Here is a 15,164-nt window from a genome sequence, read left to right as displayed (position 1 = left end):
TATTTCACCCAGGAGAAACTACATTTTAGAATGAGATGGAAAGATATAATATGCTTTCATAATTTTTAATAAGTGGACAAATCTGGTATGTCAGGGAGTCCCGAAAGACTACCTAGTATTGTTACAAAAGTAACAGGTGCCAACGCGTTGGGAACACTCCTACCATCTACCAACTCTGTCAATTTTGTAAACAAGACGCGTTCCATTTCCGGATATGACGTTTTTTGGAACGGCCCCCTTTCCACTCGCTTTCAGTTGACAAGAAACCTTGCATGCTGGGTAGGGAACAGTTCAGAGAGGTCGGAAGGGATCGCTAGAAGCGTCAGCTGGGCTATTTTAGCCTTCTTCACCAAGAGCAGTTACCAAGGATTAGTGGAATTGCTCGTCTCTAATTTTCTGCCATCGGTAAAAGAGATGCCGCCGGCTTTTGGAGCATGGACCTCATCACTGGGCTAATACAGGTAATTTGTTACCAGCGATTTGCTAGCTAGTGTGATTACATGATGGCATTTAAGATCTTCCCTGGCAACAGCCCACCTAGAGGTGTCAAATAAACATGCGAGACGTGATGTGGACTTAGTACTTACCAGTTAGTTATTCTACCCCCAAATAAGGGGAGGCTATTTGTTTCGGGTAGGGAAGATCATATTTTTCTCTTGCTATAGCCGGGTCAATATTACCCTGTGTTACGGAAGCCAATACTCTCTCACTCTGTTTCAAGTCGGCGTTAGAATAGCAACAGAGTTGAGTCGGCACACCTGAAGCCCAGGTCTTCGCTTCTTGCCAGCAGGGAGTTGTTCTCTTTCATGTTTGGTTACTTGTGCCCCATTGCCTTAACTCATAACTATAACTGTCTTTTCAAACATGTTGTCTCTGCCAATTTAGGGCATTGCGGTGGCCTTGAATAGTCGGAGGATGTTTCTGGCTTTTATCATGAATATCGTTTCACAAACGTGAAAGCCATCGGACGTTATCCTACCTAACCTCATAACAAGCTTCTTGCGCAAAGGAATTGACGTTTGTGATAAAGACATTTATGGAAGCTAATCATAACTTTGCCAACTCTTATAGCCTAGATACTTCAGACATGTTACTTTGCAAATGTTTGGCATGATTGGCCAACAAATTGCCTTCAAAGAAGACAAAATTGAAGTTTATGTTCAGTTATTAACTGATGGCAAATGCAGACAGCGGTCACTGGACCCAATTGTGCATTTGTGTTAGGTGGAGAATAGCCGTTGCATAGTTGTTATCTTAAAGTCATACTTTTAGATTATTTCAATCTTACTTTTTTGCAGAAATGTGCCCAGTCTGTTAGGCTAGCCGGACCATCCATAAACACAGCCATCCATCCACATGGTCCAGCAGTAGCACAGACCCTGTGCAGACCTGTTCGTGAGGCCACAGTACAAAAACAATAGACTCAGTTGCATGCAACTGATACTCCCCGGCTAGAGGTCGGATTACAACTGTCTCCACTGTGCCGTTTATCACGAGGACACTTTGTTGTGGCCATCTGATTATTTACTCTTTGCCAGCCAGCTTTACAGAAGGTGCCTCCTCACACAATGACCTCTCAGTTGATTGTTGTCGCTCTGTCTCTTCACAGAGGTAGCCCCAGTGTGTCTTTATTGCACAAACGAGGCAAGTGCTCTCAGGAACGCCTCTGTAGGTTGTGTGTGAGTGCGTGCGTACACGTGTGTGGGCAAGGCTCCAGCGATTTGTCTCTGAACACAATGGCACCGGGATAGGATGCCCGGCTCAGTTTCACAGGTCTGATCACTGCAACGTCACAGAGACTGTGGGTCTAGCCACTCTTTCCATCTGAGGGGTTGGAAATGCTGTGACTAAAAGAGATCAATGGTCTCTGTTGGAGAGTGTGTGTGTTTGTTTGTGTATAAGTGTGTAACCTCTGTTTTTTACCATAGCCATGCAACGATCAGTAAGCTGGATGGATGGAAGGAAAGTGACATTGTGGGAGTAAGGGATAACATGGAAAAGGAAGACAGATCCCCATGCAGCAGGAGAGAAACAGAGAGAGGAAGTGTGTGTGTGTGTGTGTGTGTGTGTGTGTGTGTGTGTGTGTGTGTGTGTGTGTGTGTGTGTGTGTGTGTGTGTGGTGTGTGTGTTTGGTGTGTGTGTGTTTGGTGTGTGTGTGTGTGTGTGTGAGCACACCTCTGTTTTTTACCATAGCCATGCAACGATGGCTAGAATGTCTTTATAATTACTCTCTTGCTTTCATTGTTCCCCTGAGAGTGAAGTTCCCCTGTCCTCAGTCAGCAGATATTGACTCTCTCTGAGCGGAAGCCACGGCCGTAACATTTCAGCGGTGTTGGTCGTCTTAGAGCACTTGTTCCTCGGAAGCTGAGCGCAGGGAAAGCTGTGTTGGTCGTAGAGCACCATGTTCCTCCGAAGCTGAGCACAGGGAAAGCTGTGTTGGTCTTAGAGCACTTGTTCCTCCGAAGCTGAGCGCAGAGAAAGCTGTGGGAGGAAAAGAGTTTTTGCCTGTTGGAGGAGGAAGGTGGGAGAAATGAAAGGATAAGAATACAAGCAGAGAAAAGCCAGAGCGGAGAGGTTGTTACTGGGGGGGGGAGACAAATCAGTAAGATGGATGGAAGGAAGGAAAGTGACATTGTGGGAGTAAGGGAGACAGTTAAAAGAAACTGAGATAACATGGAAAAGGAAGACAGATCCCCATGCAGCAGGAGAGAAACAGAGAGAGGAAGAGGTTGTGTGGGTGTGTGTGGGTGTGGGTGTGGGTGTGTGTGTGGGTGTGTGTGTGTGTGGGTGTGTTTTTTGCTGAATAGGAGAGCCCAACCTAAAGAGTGACCTAGAGGGAGAGATGGTAGGTTGGTATGCTATTGATTTCCCATGACCTCAATGACTCTGGGTAGCCTGCCCTGCTCAATGACTCTGGGTAGCCTGCCCTGCTCAATGACTCTGGGTAGCCTGGCCTGCTCAAGTACTCTGGGTAGCCCATCCCTGCTCAAGGACTCTGGGTAGCCCGTCCATGCTGGGCCCCAGCATTGTTTCTATTCGACGTTTCCTCTCCTTAATGCAGGCCTGTCCTCCTCATGCCCTCCAGCCACCTCTTACCACTCCTAACCAGCCATTGCAAAGCATTCTTGGCATAGTAGGCTAGTCTGTTTAGTTTAGTGCAGCATGATGGTATTATCAGCCATGTGAAGGTTATTTACAGGACGAGGTGCTTAAAATGGTGTGTTTTGAATTTAATTGAATGCATACCAGTCTATCTAGGCACACCGTACTTGTAAAAATCAAAAAAATGATAATAAGGATAATATCTAACCTGCATGTTGCAGGTCAAAATACTACCTGCATGTTGTGTATGTGATCTGGATGCCGTGCCTGTTTAGCCTTGCGTCTTTGGCAGGGAAGTGTGGTTCAATAACCACCTCCTCCAAATGTCCTTGGCTTAACGCGTAGGCCGCGTCAACAACACGTATCCGTGGTGTGTCTGGATTCCCCAAATACATTTCAGTTCAAGTATTTCACTAATTCAACACATTGGTTTGTAAATGGGTTTATCATACGGCTCCTCAGAATGTTCCAAAAAGTTCCATTGAATTGAATGGCCTATCCCGACGTCGGATTGTGGAGAGGTTTGGACTGCGCACCTCCCTGTGGAATTGGGTCATGGTCGCAGAGCTTGTTAAGAGAGGTGCTCTGAGGATGCTGTGGTTCAGATTCTGTCACTGTGGCTTTCTGGGGGGGGGCTTCTGGTTTTCCTCTGGCTCAGTGGATTGGCTGAGCAGGAGAGAGGGGAAGGGGAGAGGGTTGGGTTGGCGCGGTGTTACTGATGATGTGTTTACACACGCATGATTTGTAGCCTAGTTCTTTATAGTATGCGGTTGGATGAGTGCCGTTGCCTCAGGTCTGGCATGTGTGTTCTTCCCGCCACACATAGTTTTTCCTTCTGACCCACGTGACACACTGGACTTTGAAACATCACAGCATGCCTCTCATGTGCCAGGAGTGGATTCCACTAATTGTTACCTAACACTCATAACAGGCTGCATTTTAATCACAGAATAGGCCACCGAGGAGAGAGTGATGTGCTTGTGATCTGATGGTGTTGACAAATCTCTACTATCTGTGTGTTTGTGGCACTGGTTGATGTCTGCTCATTAGACTTCCTGTTTTGCTGGCGTGCAGTGTCATAATGGGTCATCAGACTCTTCTGGGTTGAGTGACTTGGCATGCCATATTACAGTGAAGCATTTCCGCAAAAATAAACCACAGGCACGTACATCTAATTGAGAACTGGGAAGTATGTGGGTTTGGTGATGTTTTTTGATAAGGGCACCGTCTGAAACATTACAGAACTTTGTCATGAATGGCTAATGCTAATATCAAGCTAAGTTCACTTTAAAATACAGTGATATTGTAGAAATATAATGAATAAATGAAGGACCTTTTTACAAGCCAGATTGTTTAAAAAAAAAAAAATACAGATTGAGCTGAAGGAAATCCTAGTGTGCGTGTCAAAATCCCCCAACAATTGTTGTTATGAAACTAGCTGTGAAGAAGGCCAAACACTGACAGATAATGATGTTTTTCTTCCCCCCCCTCAACTTCCAGGTGTCTGCATGAGGCCTCGGAGCGTGGCTAGGGCACCATGGAGCCTGACGTCATGCGTCTCTACTCCTCTTCTCCCCCTCCGCTAGACGAGGGGGCGGAGGAAGACGACGACGAGTTTGGAGACTTCGGGGGATTCGGGGGAGCACTGGCATCCAGCTTCAGTTTCTCAGAGCTGGAAACGCCACCCTTAACCGTCAACGAATCGCAAGTCTCTGAAACGGGCCCCCCCGCTTTCCCTATTGGGTCGTCGGCCCCTGGCCCCTGTAAGGTCCCCGTGGTGGGTCGGACTGCTGTCTCTGATCCACTCAAGCAGCAAGCAGACAAGGCCCAGGTTGAGTTCGACCGAGTCCCCAGAGGATCGGAGGTTATCGGTGGAAGGACTGAGGCTTGTGGCCTCTACATTAACGGGGATGTGGCCGTCACAGAGCCCCTTGCAAATGGTTTCCGAGAGACGGATGCACAGGACGCCTCAGTAGACACTACCGCTGCCTTGAGCTCCAGCTCTCCGTGTGTGCAGTGTGAGTCGGAGGATGGCGTGGTCCACAGAGACGCTAGCCAGCACAAAGCCACCTCAGCAGAAGGGACCAGCTTAGCCAATGGCTTCGCCGAACTGGAGGAAGACTCAGAGCCCAGAGACGAGGGGACCTTAGTAGAACCACAAGGCCCGCCAGGCTCGGGACACACAGAGGCCTCTGAGCCGGGGGAACCGGCCCAGTCAGAGGCTGCTGAAAGGCCGCCCAGCCCCAGCAGCAGCAGTCAGGATGGGGAGGTGCCCCCGAAGGATCTGGATCTGGAGATCAGCGTCCATCCAGCAGACGAGGAGCTCCTGACCCCTTCAGGCCCGCAGGAGAGCAGCGTCCATCCAGCAGAGGAGGAGCTCCCGACCCCTTCAGGCCCGCAGGAGAGCAGCGTCCATCCAGCAGAGGAGGAGCTCCCGACCCCTTCAGGCCCGCAGGAGAGCAGCGTCCATCCAGCAGAGGAGGAGCTCCCGACCCCCTCAGGCCCGCTCACCACCTCCGGGAGTGACGACTTTGCCTCCTTTTGCGAGGTCGTCTCACCGAGTGACCTGGAAGAGTTCGGGGACTTCGGGGACTTCAGTAGCACGGCTCCGGCCGCCACCTCTGAGGAGCCCACAGCTGACGCCCCCGAGGATGACGAAGACTTTGGCGGCTTCGAGGAGCCGGGAACACATGCCACTCAGGGTTTCGCTGACTTTAGTCGGACGGAGTTCGTCATGCAGGAGGAAGGCTTCGCTAGTTTTCCTACCGATTTCCCTTCCCATTCCGATGCTCCGTCAGGGGCTGATGTTGGACAAACTCTCCCCCAGGATGCCCTAGGGGAGCCTGGGGCTGAGGACACACAAGAAGACTCCATCCCAGGGGAGCAGTTTAGGGATCTCCCCATCAGTGACAGCTTTGCAGACTTCCAGTCCGTGCCTGTGGCTGGTGGGTCGGGCGCTGGGGGGGAGTGGGCTGCCTTTGGGGAGCCCCTGAAGGAGGACCAGGCAGGTGGAGGAGGTGGGGACAGCTGGGCGGCGTTTGGGGAGGGACAGGCCCAGACCACTGGCGAGGCTGAGGTGGAGGAGTCGCAGTGGCAGGATGGGGCAGCAGACACAGCCCCCACCTTTGGCAGCACGGGCACCAGCAGAAGGGGCAGTCACACGGTAAGTGGGGGTCAAAGGTCAAAGGTCATAGGTTAGCTTCCTGGAGTGTTGCCTCTTCATTCCAAGTTGAAGTGAATATCGATCTAAGGCATATTTAAAGCAACTGTATGCAACCTTGTCTTTAAATGTGCTGAATACATCCTAAATTGGACATGTAATTTCTCCCAAACTGTTAGTCCTTTGTGCTAGGATGTTAGTTATCATTAGTGTGATGGCATTGATAGAGGTCAAATGGAAGATCATAGAGGTGAGTTTGTTTTTGTCTATAGGGCAGAGGTTATTAAGAAGTCTTATTTATACAACTGTAACTGGATTCTTACTCATACAGAATTGATCAACTCTGTAGGGTTTTTGTGTAATTTCATAATGAATAATGAACTTTCATTTTAAGAGAGAACAGGACCCCATATATCTTGTTTGTTTGTGTGTGTTAGTTTGTGTGTGTGTGGATGTGTGTTTTTGTGTGTGGATGTGTGTGTGTGTGTGTGTGTGTGTGTGTGTTTTTTTTTTTTTTTGCGGGCTTGCTGAGGAGAGGTGCTGTGTAAACTGGCACAGTCTCCTCACATCAAAGTGATGGTAAACAGGACACAGATAGGCCATGACAGCCCTATGCAAAGCTACAACAACACACACACACACACACACACACACACACACACACACACACACACACACACACAGACTCTTAAAAATAAAGTACCCACAAACCTCTATTCTCCCTTGAGCAAAATCACAAGTACACCTTCACACACAAACAAGCAAACACACACACACACACACACACACACACACACACACACACACACACACACACACACACACAGACACAGACTCTTAAACACAAACTGCCGACATACCTCTATTCTCCCTTGAGCACAATCACAAGTACACCTGCACACACAAACACACACACACACGTGCGCGCTATGCTCCCTTCACTCATCCTCCTCCTCCCCTGTTCGTGCTCATTAGGCCGTGTGTGAGTGATAACGACAGCAGCATCTCTGCTCAGGCCTACAGCAACGAGGAGAGGAGAGGAGAGGAGAGGAGAGGAGAGGAGAGGAGAGGAGAGGAGAGGAGAGGGCAGCTTATCAACACTGCAGCTGGTCAAATGAGCAGTGCATGCATGAGACACAGCATAAAAACAGCATTCAAGGAAGGACACACACACACACACACACACTTTCAATAACAACAACCGTGCCGGTACTGGTTAATATTATAATTATCACTTATGTGCAGATGCAGATACACATTTAATGATCACAGTTGTGATGGCTTCATGGTTTGGCTTGATGGAAACAATGGAAAAAAGTGTGAATGACCCAATTTGACCCAGTTTCAGAGTTCTCTCTCACTTTCTATCTCTCTCACACACAAACACACACACACACACACACACACTATACAGAAACACCCCTACCATCATGTTGGCATTGTTTCCTGTACTGTGGCCAGCATCTCTGCAGTCTTGTGGAACTCTCTGTGTCTGATACTGAGATTACTGTCCCAAAACAACAGTCTAATATCAGCAGAGACTCCTGAAAGTCTTCCACACTGTAGAGGACCGGCTGGCTGGCTGACACCAGTGTTAGGCTACCTGTGTTCTGTGTGTGTGTGTGTTTGTCTGTGTCTGTGTCTGTGTCTGTGTCTATGTCTGTGTCTGTGTCTGTGTCTGTGTCTATGTCTGTGTCTGTGTCTATGTCTGTGTCTGTGTCTGTGTGTTTGGTGCTGACACCAGTGTTAGGCTACTTAGGCTCTGCTCACTTAACTCCCAGCTCTGTGTTTTTACGAGTCTCTCTCTGAGAGGATGCCCACTCCTTTGCTTGATGGAGCACTCAGTGAAGCATGCTAAAGCCCCATTAAGATCTAGGGAGGGTGTGTGTGTGTGTGTGTGTGTGTGTGTCTCTCTCTCTCTGTCTGTGTGTGTGTTTGTGTGTGTCACTGTGTGTTAATTGAAGAGGTCCCTTCCAAATCTGGTGTTGAGGAGGCTCCATTTCTCTTCATTAAAATGTTTATTGAATTTGAATTGCAGGCAACTTGTGCTGATTGAGTGCTAGATCACTTCACAACTGCAGTGCCCCCTTGTGGCCATTTGAGAAGAAGCAGCCCGCAGTTCCCTAAGCTTAAAGTGGGATATGCAGAGAATCATTTATTTTTCAGTCTAATGACACGTATCCGGTATCAGCACTTTCACCTTGTCTTGAACTATTTATACTCCTGCTCTTTTGTGTTGTCAGTAATGCGCACGTAAAGGGGAATTGCAGTGCCATTCAGCTCGGTAAGGGGTTGGCCCGTTTCCAACGTTGTGCTTTCCATGTCAGGTAGAGCATATCCAGATGCAAATCTTGCCAGGGCTTATGTTAGGACGGGCAGGGAACTATAACAATGAGGGCCTGTGTTTTGTTTTTTTACTCAAAGCACCCTGTACGACTTGAAACATTAATTGTATTGTTTCAATTTATATTTTCTGCCGTGCTTACACACAAAATATTTGTTTGTTACTTTGTAGCTCTTGCAAAACTTTTAGTGTGTGTGTAAGTGTTTCCTTCCTGGTGTGCTTTATTAGAGTGTTTCATTTCGAATCAGAGGCCCTCATTTTGTTTATTTCTGTGTTGTACACGTTTTGTATACAGCACCATCCCAGTTGTGTGTGTGTGTGTGTGTGTGTGTGTGTGTGTGTGTGTGTGTGTGTGTGTGTGTGTGTGTGTGTGTGTGTGTGTGTGTGTGTGTGTGTGTGTGTGTGTGTGTGTGTGTGTGTGTGTGTGTGTGTGTGTGTGTGTGTGTGTGTGTGTGTGTGTGTGTGTGTACCTCCTCTCTGTGCCCTAATTTTAGTTGTGGGCAACTGGCAACAAGCAAAGTCCATCGAACTAAAAAGCTATCGTGTGGTGTGTGTGTTGTGGTGTATCGTGTGAGAGCATTGTGCTGACCCAGCCACATTTGCGCTAAGGATCTTGCACGTGGTGTTACATTAGATAAGCTTTAGTTCATGCCTGGCGGGCTTTACTCGTTGCCTGTTGCCAGTCAATGAAATTGGGACCCATCATCTCTCATCTCTCCCTCTCCCAGGCACCTCTGAGCTCCAGACTCCAGGCGCTGTTCCAGGCCAGTTTCCCCCATGTGGAGGCTCATCAGGTCGGGGAGGAGACCCCATCACTCAAGGCCTTGCTGGAGCCCCAGGGCCCTGACCCGAGACCGGAGCAGAGTAACCAGCCCCCTTCTTCTGTTCAAAGGTGAGCTGTAAACCATCCCAGCAGAGGATGGTGCAGGAGGATGCCATGGAAGCTAGCCTGTCACACATAAATCACCCCTTTCCAGACGAGAGGCACAGTGGAAGCCGTGTGTCTGATTGCAAACCCTTGCATAATCTCTGGATCCCATGCCGTATCAGTGGTCAGCTATATCATGTCATGTGAAAGTTATAATGATCTTACAGGAAGAAATAAACGTAAACTAAAACAATTCAAATTGCTGTAGATAGCGCACAAAATGCATCATTAAATTCAATGGAATTCAGGTCTTACCTGGAAAACGTGGTTACTGAATCACAGATGGGTGTTGAGCTCCCAGAATAAAGATAGACACATTAGTGTACAGTATTCTGACTGTATTATGAAAACCATGATATTGGATTGCATGGCTATTACACTGTGTGTGACATTTTCATACTGTTTTACCCATAGCTAGTGTGCAGAGCTAGTGTGCAGTGCTAGGGTGTAGAGCTAGGGTGCAGTGCTAGTGTGCAGTGCTAGTGTGCAGTGCTAGTGTGCAGAGCTATTGTGCAGAGCTAGTGTGCAGAGCTAGTGTGCAGAGCTCCCTGGGGTTGGGGTTGCGGAGGGCGGTGGGGTCAGTGAGGACAGGCTTAGCTTAGCTGCACCAGCAGAGCTGAGCTCAGTATTTTAGTGTGGCTGAGGGAGCAGGGGAAAGCCACGGCTCACTGCCCCGATGAAGGTCTGGTACTCTGATTGCACTGCCCACAGTCACGCAGACACAGGGCAGGGCAGGGCAGGGCAGTTTCGTGTGAGGTTAGGGCGGGGGGGGTCGTATCCTCTGTTCTTTGAGCTCTCAGTATGAGGACAAGTGCAGCTGGGAAGAGAGAGAGAGAGAGAGAGAGAGAGAGAGAGAGATTATCTTACCCTCCATGTTTCAGATCATTTTTCCATTGAGTGTTTAGCGTTGTATTGCATGTATTTAAAACCATCAAACGCAACACACACACACATACATTGCAGGTAATTTGTATTTAAAAAGACTTACACAACCTTACAGAACCCTCTTAGGCTTTGACCACCGATCAAGGGGGGCTGGGCTTTTCCAGAAATGCCTTCCAGAGATTTGTGGCACACACAAAAACAAACAAACAAACACGGACACACACAAGCTTAGGTAGAGGACAGCGTACTTGTAAGCACGCACATTTCTTCCAGCACCTCATCCATTTCTTACATCAAGTGCTTGCAAAACGCCTTTGCCTTTGAGTTTTGCAAGTTTGCAGATTTTGGTCACTACTATTTGTCTTTGCTCATCCAAACTCTCAGTGGACTTAAAGGGCAGGGTACCCCCTTGTCCTGGTCTCTGGCTCACCCCCCCCCCCCCCCCCCCCACCCCCCCTCAGTGCACTCAGTCTGTCATCTCCACTGGTTTCCTAGGGAACCGCAGGACATGTGGCAGCATCTGCAGGAGATCCACGGCGCCTTCGGCCTCAAGTTCCTATGGGGAGGTTCCCATAGCAACAGGCAGCTGCTCCACTGCCTGGCCATGGACACCAGAAACATTGTGGGTCTGGCTGTGTGTCTGCGCATGGCTGTGTCTCCTCTGTGTGGCTGTGTCCCCTCTGTGTGTCTGTGCATAGCTGTGTCTCCTCTGTGTGGCTGTGTCCCCTCTGTGTGTCTGCGCATGGCTGTGTCTCCTCTGTGTGGCTGTGTCCCCTCTGTGTGTCTGCGCATGGCTGTGTCCCCTCTGTGTGTCTGCGCATGGCTGTGTCTCCTCTGTGTGTCTGCGCATGGCTGTGTCTCCTCTGTGTGTCTGCGCATGGCTGTGTCTCCTCTGTGTGTCTGCGCATGGCTGTGTCTCCTCTGTGTGTCTGCGCATGGCTGTGTCTCCTCTGTGTGGCTGTGTCCCCTCTGTGTGTCTGCTACTTCTGTGCTTCTAGGACTTAAATGCATAGTTATTTTTGCTAAACTGTATTTATATGCATCCGTTTCAAATTTCACGTCACTAATGACCACTGAACACAGACTGTTTGTACTGTCCTAGGTGTTTGCTGGCCAGAAGAAACGGGCAGTAATCGTGCCCACTTATGCTGCCAGCCTGGTGAGTGGAGATCTGTTCACCTGCTGTTATTGTAGTAGCCTCAGAAAAAGACACCTTCTGTCAGAGGCTGCTCCATCTTTCAGTGTGTGTGACCACCATCTTTCAGTGTGTGTGACCACCATCTTTCAGTGTATGTGACCTCCATCTTTCAGTGTGTGTGACCACCATCTATCTGATGTTTATCACCTATCCATAAACCCTTCTTGTCCCTGCCTACTGGGTGGTCCTTTATCATAGCCACCTCTACTCATCCATCCACGCTTTATCAATGTCTCTCATCAGTCCATCTTACTCTCTCTCTATGTCTCTGTCTGAATGAGACATTAAACAATTCTCCCTCTGCCCTTCTTCAGGGAATGCTAGAGCCCACCAAAGATCCAGTGAAGGCCACCTCAGCGGCTGGGCAAGTGGCTGCCTCAGCACAAGCACCTCCTGGAGCTCCAGACAGCAGCAGCGCCCCACCCAAACCCACACAGGTAGGCCCTGCACTCAGGCTGGTGTCAGCTCCCAAACCCACACAGGTAGGCCCCGCACTCAGGCTGGTGTCAGCTCCCAAACCCACACAGGTAGGCCCCGCACTCCGGCTACTGTCAGCTCCCAAACCCACACAGGTAGGCCCCCCCATAGATATCTATATAAAGGCTAGATATCCTGCCTGCGTTTCTGGCCGACGGAGTCGAATGTCCGCACATTTCGGCCATTTTGAGGACGGTATAGCTCACTCCCCCTTAACATTTTGTTGGTAGTGGTACTTTTTAAATAACCAGAACTTGCTCAATTTTCAACCGATTTTCAAACGGGTTGGTTTGTTATAAACGTAAGATATTTCTTATGGCACTACATACTTATGAAGAATTATAAACATGGGTTTTCATATGAAAATAACATTGTCAGGTCTCTGACAGGTCTCGTTTCAAGGGAGCGTTCAATAGAGCAGGCTGCACAAAATTATGGCATCTTCATTGGCAATAAAGTCAGCAATTTCCTGTCGAAATCATAATGTAAGATGTTTAACAAACCAACCCGATTGGAAATCATGTGCAACTTCAGTTTTATTATGTGCAACTTAAGTTATATTGAAAAGAAAGAACAATTATGCCTCGCCAATTGATGTAAAATGACTGATACCCAATAGCCGTGATACACAATTAAGCTGCCGATTTTAACATGTTTAAGCATCCAGAATTATTACCAAGGTAATGACGATTGTAAATCAAGTCATTTGTAAATCCGTCAACATTTCCGCGAGATAAGAGTGTAAATGATTGTGAAGATCACTGACGTTACCTAACGTACCACTGATCCCTCCCGGAAGCTATACCGTCCTTAAAATGGCCCCCTGTGCTTTGGGCCCCGCACTCAGGCTGGTGTCAGCTCCCAAACCCACACAGGCAGGCCCCGCACTCAGGCTGCTGTCAGGGCCAACCCCACACAGGTAGGCCCCGCACTCAGGCTGCTGTCAGGGCCAAACCCACACAGGTAGGCCCCCCCGCACTCAGGCTGGTGTCAGCTCCCAAACCCACACAGGTAGGCCCTGCACTCAGGCTGCTGTCAGCTCCCAAACCTATACGGTTACATACGGTTCTGCTAAGAGAACACTGTCTTATAGCGGTGTTCAGCTGTCAAGTACCCTTTTTGCAGTACAAAGGCTTTTATGAACATGTCTAATTGTATGTTAGACTGTAGTGATCACATTCCAATCTGCTTTTGGATAATGACTTTGATCATTTTTGGACATTTGCAGCATTTGAAATGTGATTTCAATATGCCGACCTACTGAGGTTTAGTGAACTGCACACAGACAGCATTAATGCTCTGAGCCTCCCTCAAGCCACTGTTCAATTCCCAAACGACAGAAGAGTGAATAGCTGTTGTGCAACATCTAGCTAAAATTAGCTCCTCGTTAAAATCTAATTAATGCCACCTGATCAATTTCTGCCTAATTAATTCTGTCTAAACAGGCTGTGCATAATCATTTGCTACCCACGTCAGTTTGATTAACATCCATGCTTATTTATTTTCACAAAATTGCTCGCTGCGCTCGTCTTAATTAGACCAGTGAAAACAGTATGCCGTAATAAAGCTTTGCAGCTTTGACCTGCCTGATGTTTTTTTTTTTCTTCCTCCATGTCCACAGGAGGCAGTGGCGAGCGTGCAGCCTGACTGGAGCAGCAGTGGCCTTAAACCCCCTCTGGATGGTACGTCTCTTCGCCGAGGCTCCTCCTGTAGGGCTGGAGCTAAGACAACCCGCCACGCCCGGCAGAGCTCCTGCTCCTGATGCACTTTTTCAGTTTCTCTCCTCCTTCCCTCCCCACTCTTCTCTTTTCTCTCTGCATTGCTACCTCTCAAATGCTCCTTACCTTTTTCTCTCTGTCTCTCTATCTATCTATGTAGCTATCTCTTTGTACACTCTCTCTCTCTCTCGCTGACTCTGTCTTTTTTTTCTCTCTCTCTCTCTCTCGCTGACTTGCGCTCTCTCTCTCTCTCTCTCTTACTCTTCTCTTTTGGATCCCTTCTTCTATGCAGAGTCTTCAGGTTGCTTTGGCCTTTTTCTTTTTCCTCCCGAAGTCTCCAATGTCTCTGCGCTGTTGCCACTGTGAAAACTCCAGGCTCTCCATCTCTGTCTCTCTGTCCCCGACACCTCCCCTCCCACTCTCTCCATTTCTGCTGCCCCGTAATGATCTATTTTTAATCAGTGGAATTGCTCTCACAGCGGCGACCCAGAGGTGTGCTACCTCACTGGGCATTTATGCAATCCACACAACGCTGCTGAGGTCTCTCAGATCTACAGAACTTCACGTTGCACTCACCAGTGCAGATCGCTAGCGCAGATAACCCTAAGCGCCAGATCGGGCTGAACACAAATCAGAAGAAAAAAATCCAACATGTGCTGGATATATATTTTTCGTCCCCCTCATCGAATTGTCCTACATTACGGACTGTGATGTTTGTTGCAGTATCCGTGTCACCTTGTGCTAGTTAGTCTGGTCTCCTTATAGGAGGCGTGAAGGGCCAGTGTGGCCCCAGACCTTTAAGCTAGCCTGTCTGTTGTGTGTGTGTGTCTAGTGAATGGAGGTCTTAAGACCCTCGTACAGCAGAGCTGGGTAGCTGTTTACATGTCCTCTGAAATCAGTGCACTAACAAGGTCGTGACTGGAGAAAGCCATATAAGGAGATTGGGGTGGGGCTGAACTGTGATTTTCTCTTTTTCCTCATTCTATTTCTCTCTATTTTCTTCTCATTCTATTTCTCTCTCTTCCGTCTGTCTCTCTCTGCGTTCCTCCTATGCCCTCTGTTTAAACTGCACTTCTGTCTGTACCCTGTTATTGGTTTGTTTATTTATTGTTCTGATTAAACAAGAACAGTGTCTACCAATCCTGCCTAGAGCCGTCACTGTGTCCAGTAGCTGTGCTTCTGTCATCCCAACCTCATCCATTCAATTAAAGAAATGACTCTGTCTTCACTCTTCCTACATCTTTCTGACTTCTAGAGCAACACATTTCTTCAGCCTATTTCGAAGGCGCCATGCCTTTTGGTCTGCAATGCTTTCGGTGACTTCCTTAATGTAGCTCTAATACACTTCTCTG

The 15,164-nt window shown here is 48.4% G+C and overlaps 1 protein-coding gene across 1 annotated transcript; it reads left to right on the top strand.

Annotated features, from left to right (window-relative positions):
- The first annotated feature begins 298 nt into the window (after nucleotides 1-298).
- Nucleotides 299-14,943, top strand: aftphb (aftiphilin b). The gene is made up of 7 exons (XM_080849420.1): nucleotides 299-461; nucleotides 4,603-6,265; nucleotides 9,335-9,498; nucleotides 10,915-11,041; nucleotides 11,522-11,578; nucleotides 11,932-12,054; nucleotides 13,716-14,943. The coding sequence occupies exons 2-7, from the start codon at nucleotides 4,640-4,642 to the stop codon at nucleotides 13,854-13,856; spliced, it is 2,238 nt and encodes a 745-aa protein (XP_080705546.1). The 5' UTR covers nucleotides 299-461; nucleotides 4,603-4,639; the 3' UTR covers nucleotides 13,857-14,943.
- The last annotated feature ends 221 nt before the right edge of the window (nucleotides 14,944-15,164 follow it).

The sequence above is a fragment of the Sprattus sprattus genome (assembly GCF_963457725.1).
Source record: "Sprattus sprattus genome assembly, chromosome: 12".
NCBI lineage: Eukaryota > Metazoa > Chordata > Actinopteri > Clupeiformes > Clupeidae > Sprattus > Sprattus sprattus.
The sequence above is the reverse complement of the archived record's forward strand: the minus strand, read 5'-3'. Positions and strand labels throughout refer to the sequence as shown.

What these genes read in the sequence shown, in the direction of transcription:
- aftphb (XM_080849420.1), top strand. Translation starts at nt 4,640, where the DNA reads ATGGAGCCTGACGTCATGCGTCTCTACTCCTCTTCTCCCCCTCCGCTA. An exon ending in CCCCCTTCTTCTGTTCAAAG is followed by an intron (nt 9,499 to 10,914) that starts GTGAGCTGTAAA and finishes CTGGTTTCCTAG; the next exon opens with GGAACCGCAGGACATGTGGC. An exon ending in CCCCACCCAAACCCACACAG is followed by an intron (nt 12,055 to 13,715) that starts GTAGGCCCTGCA and finishes CCATGTCCACAG; the next exon opens with GAGGCAGTGGCGAGCGTGCA.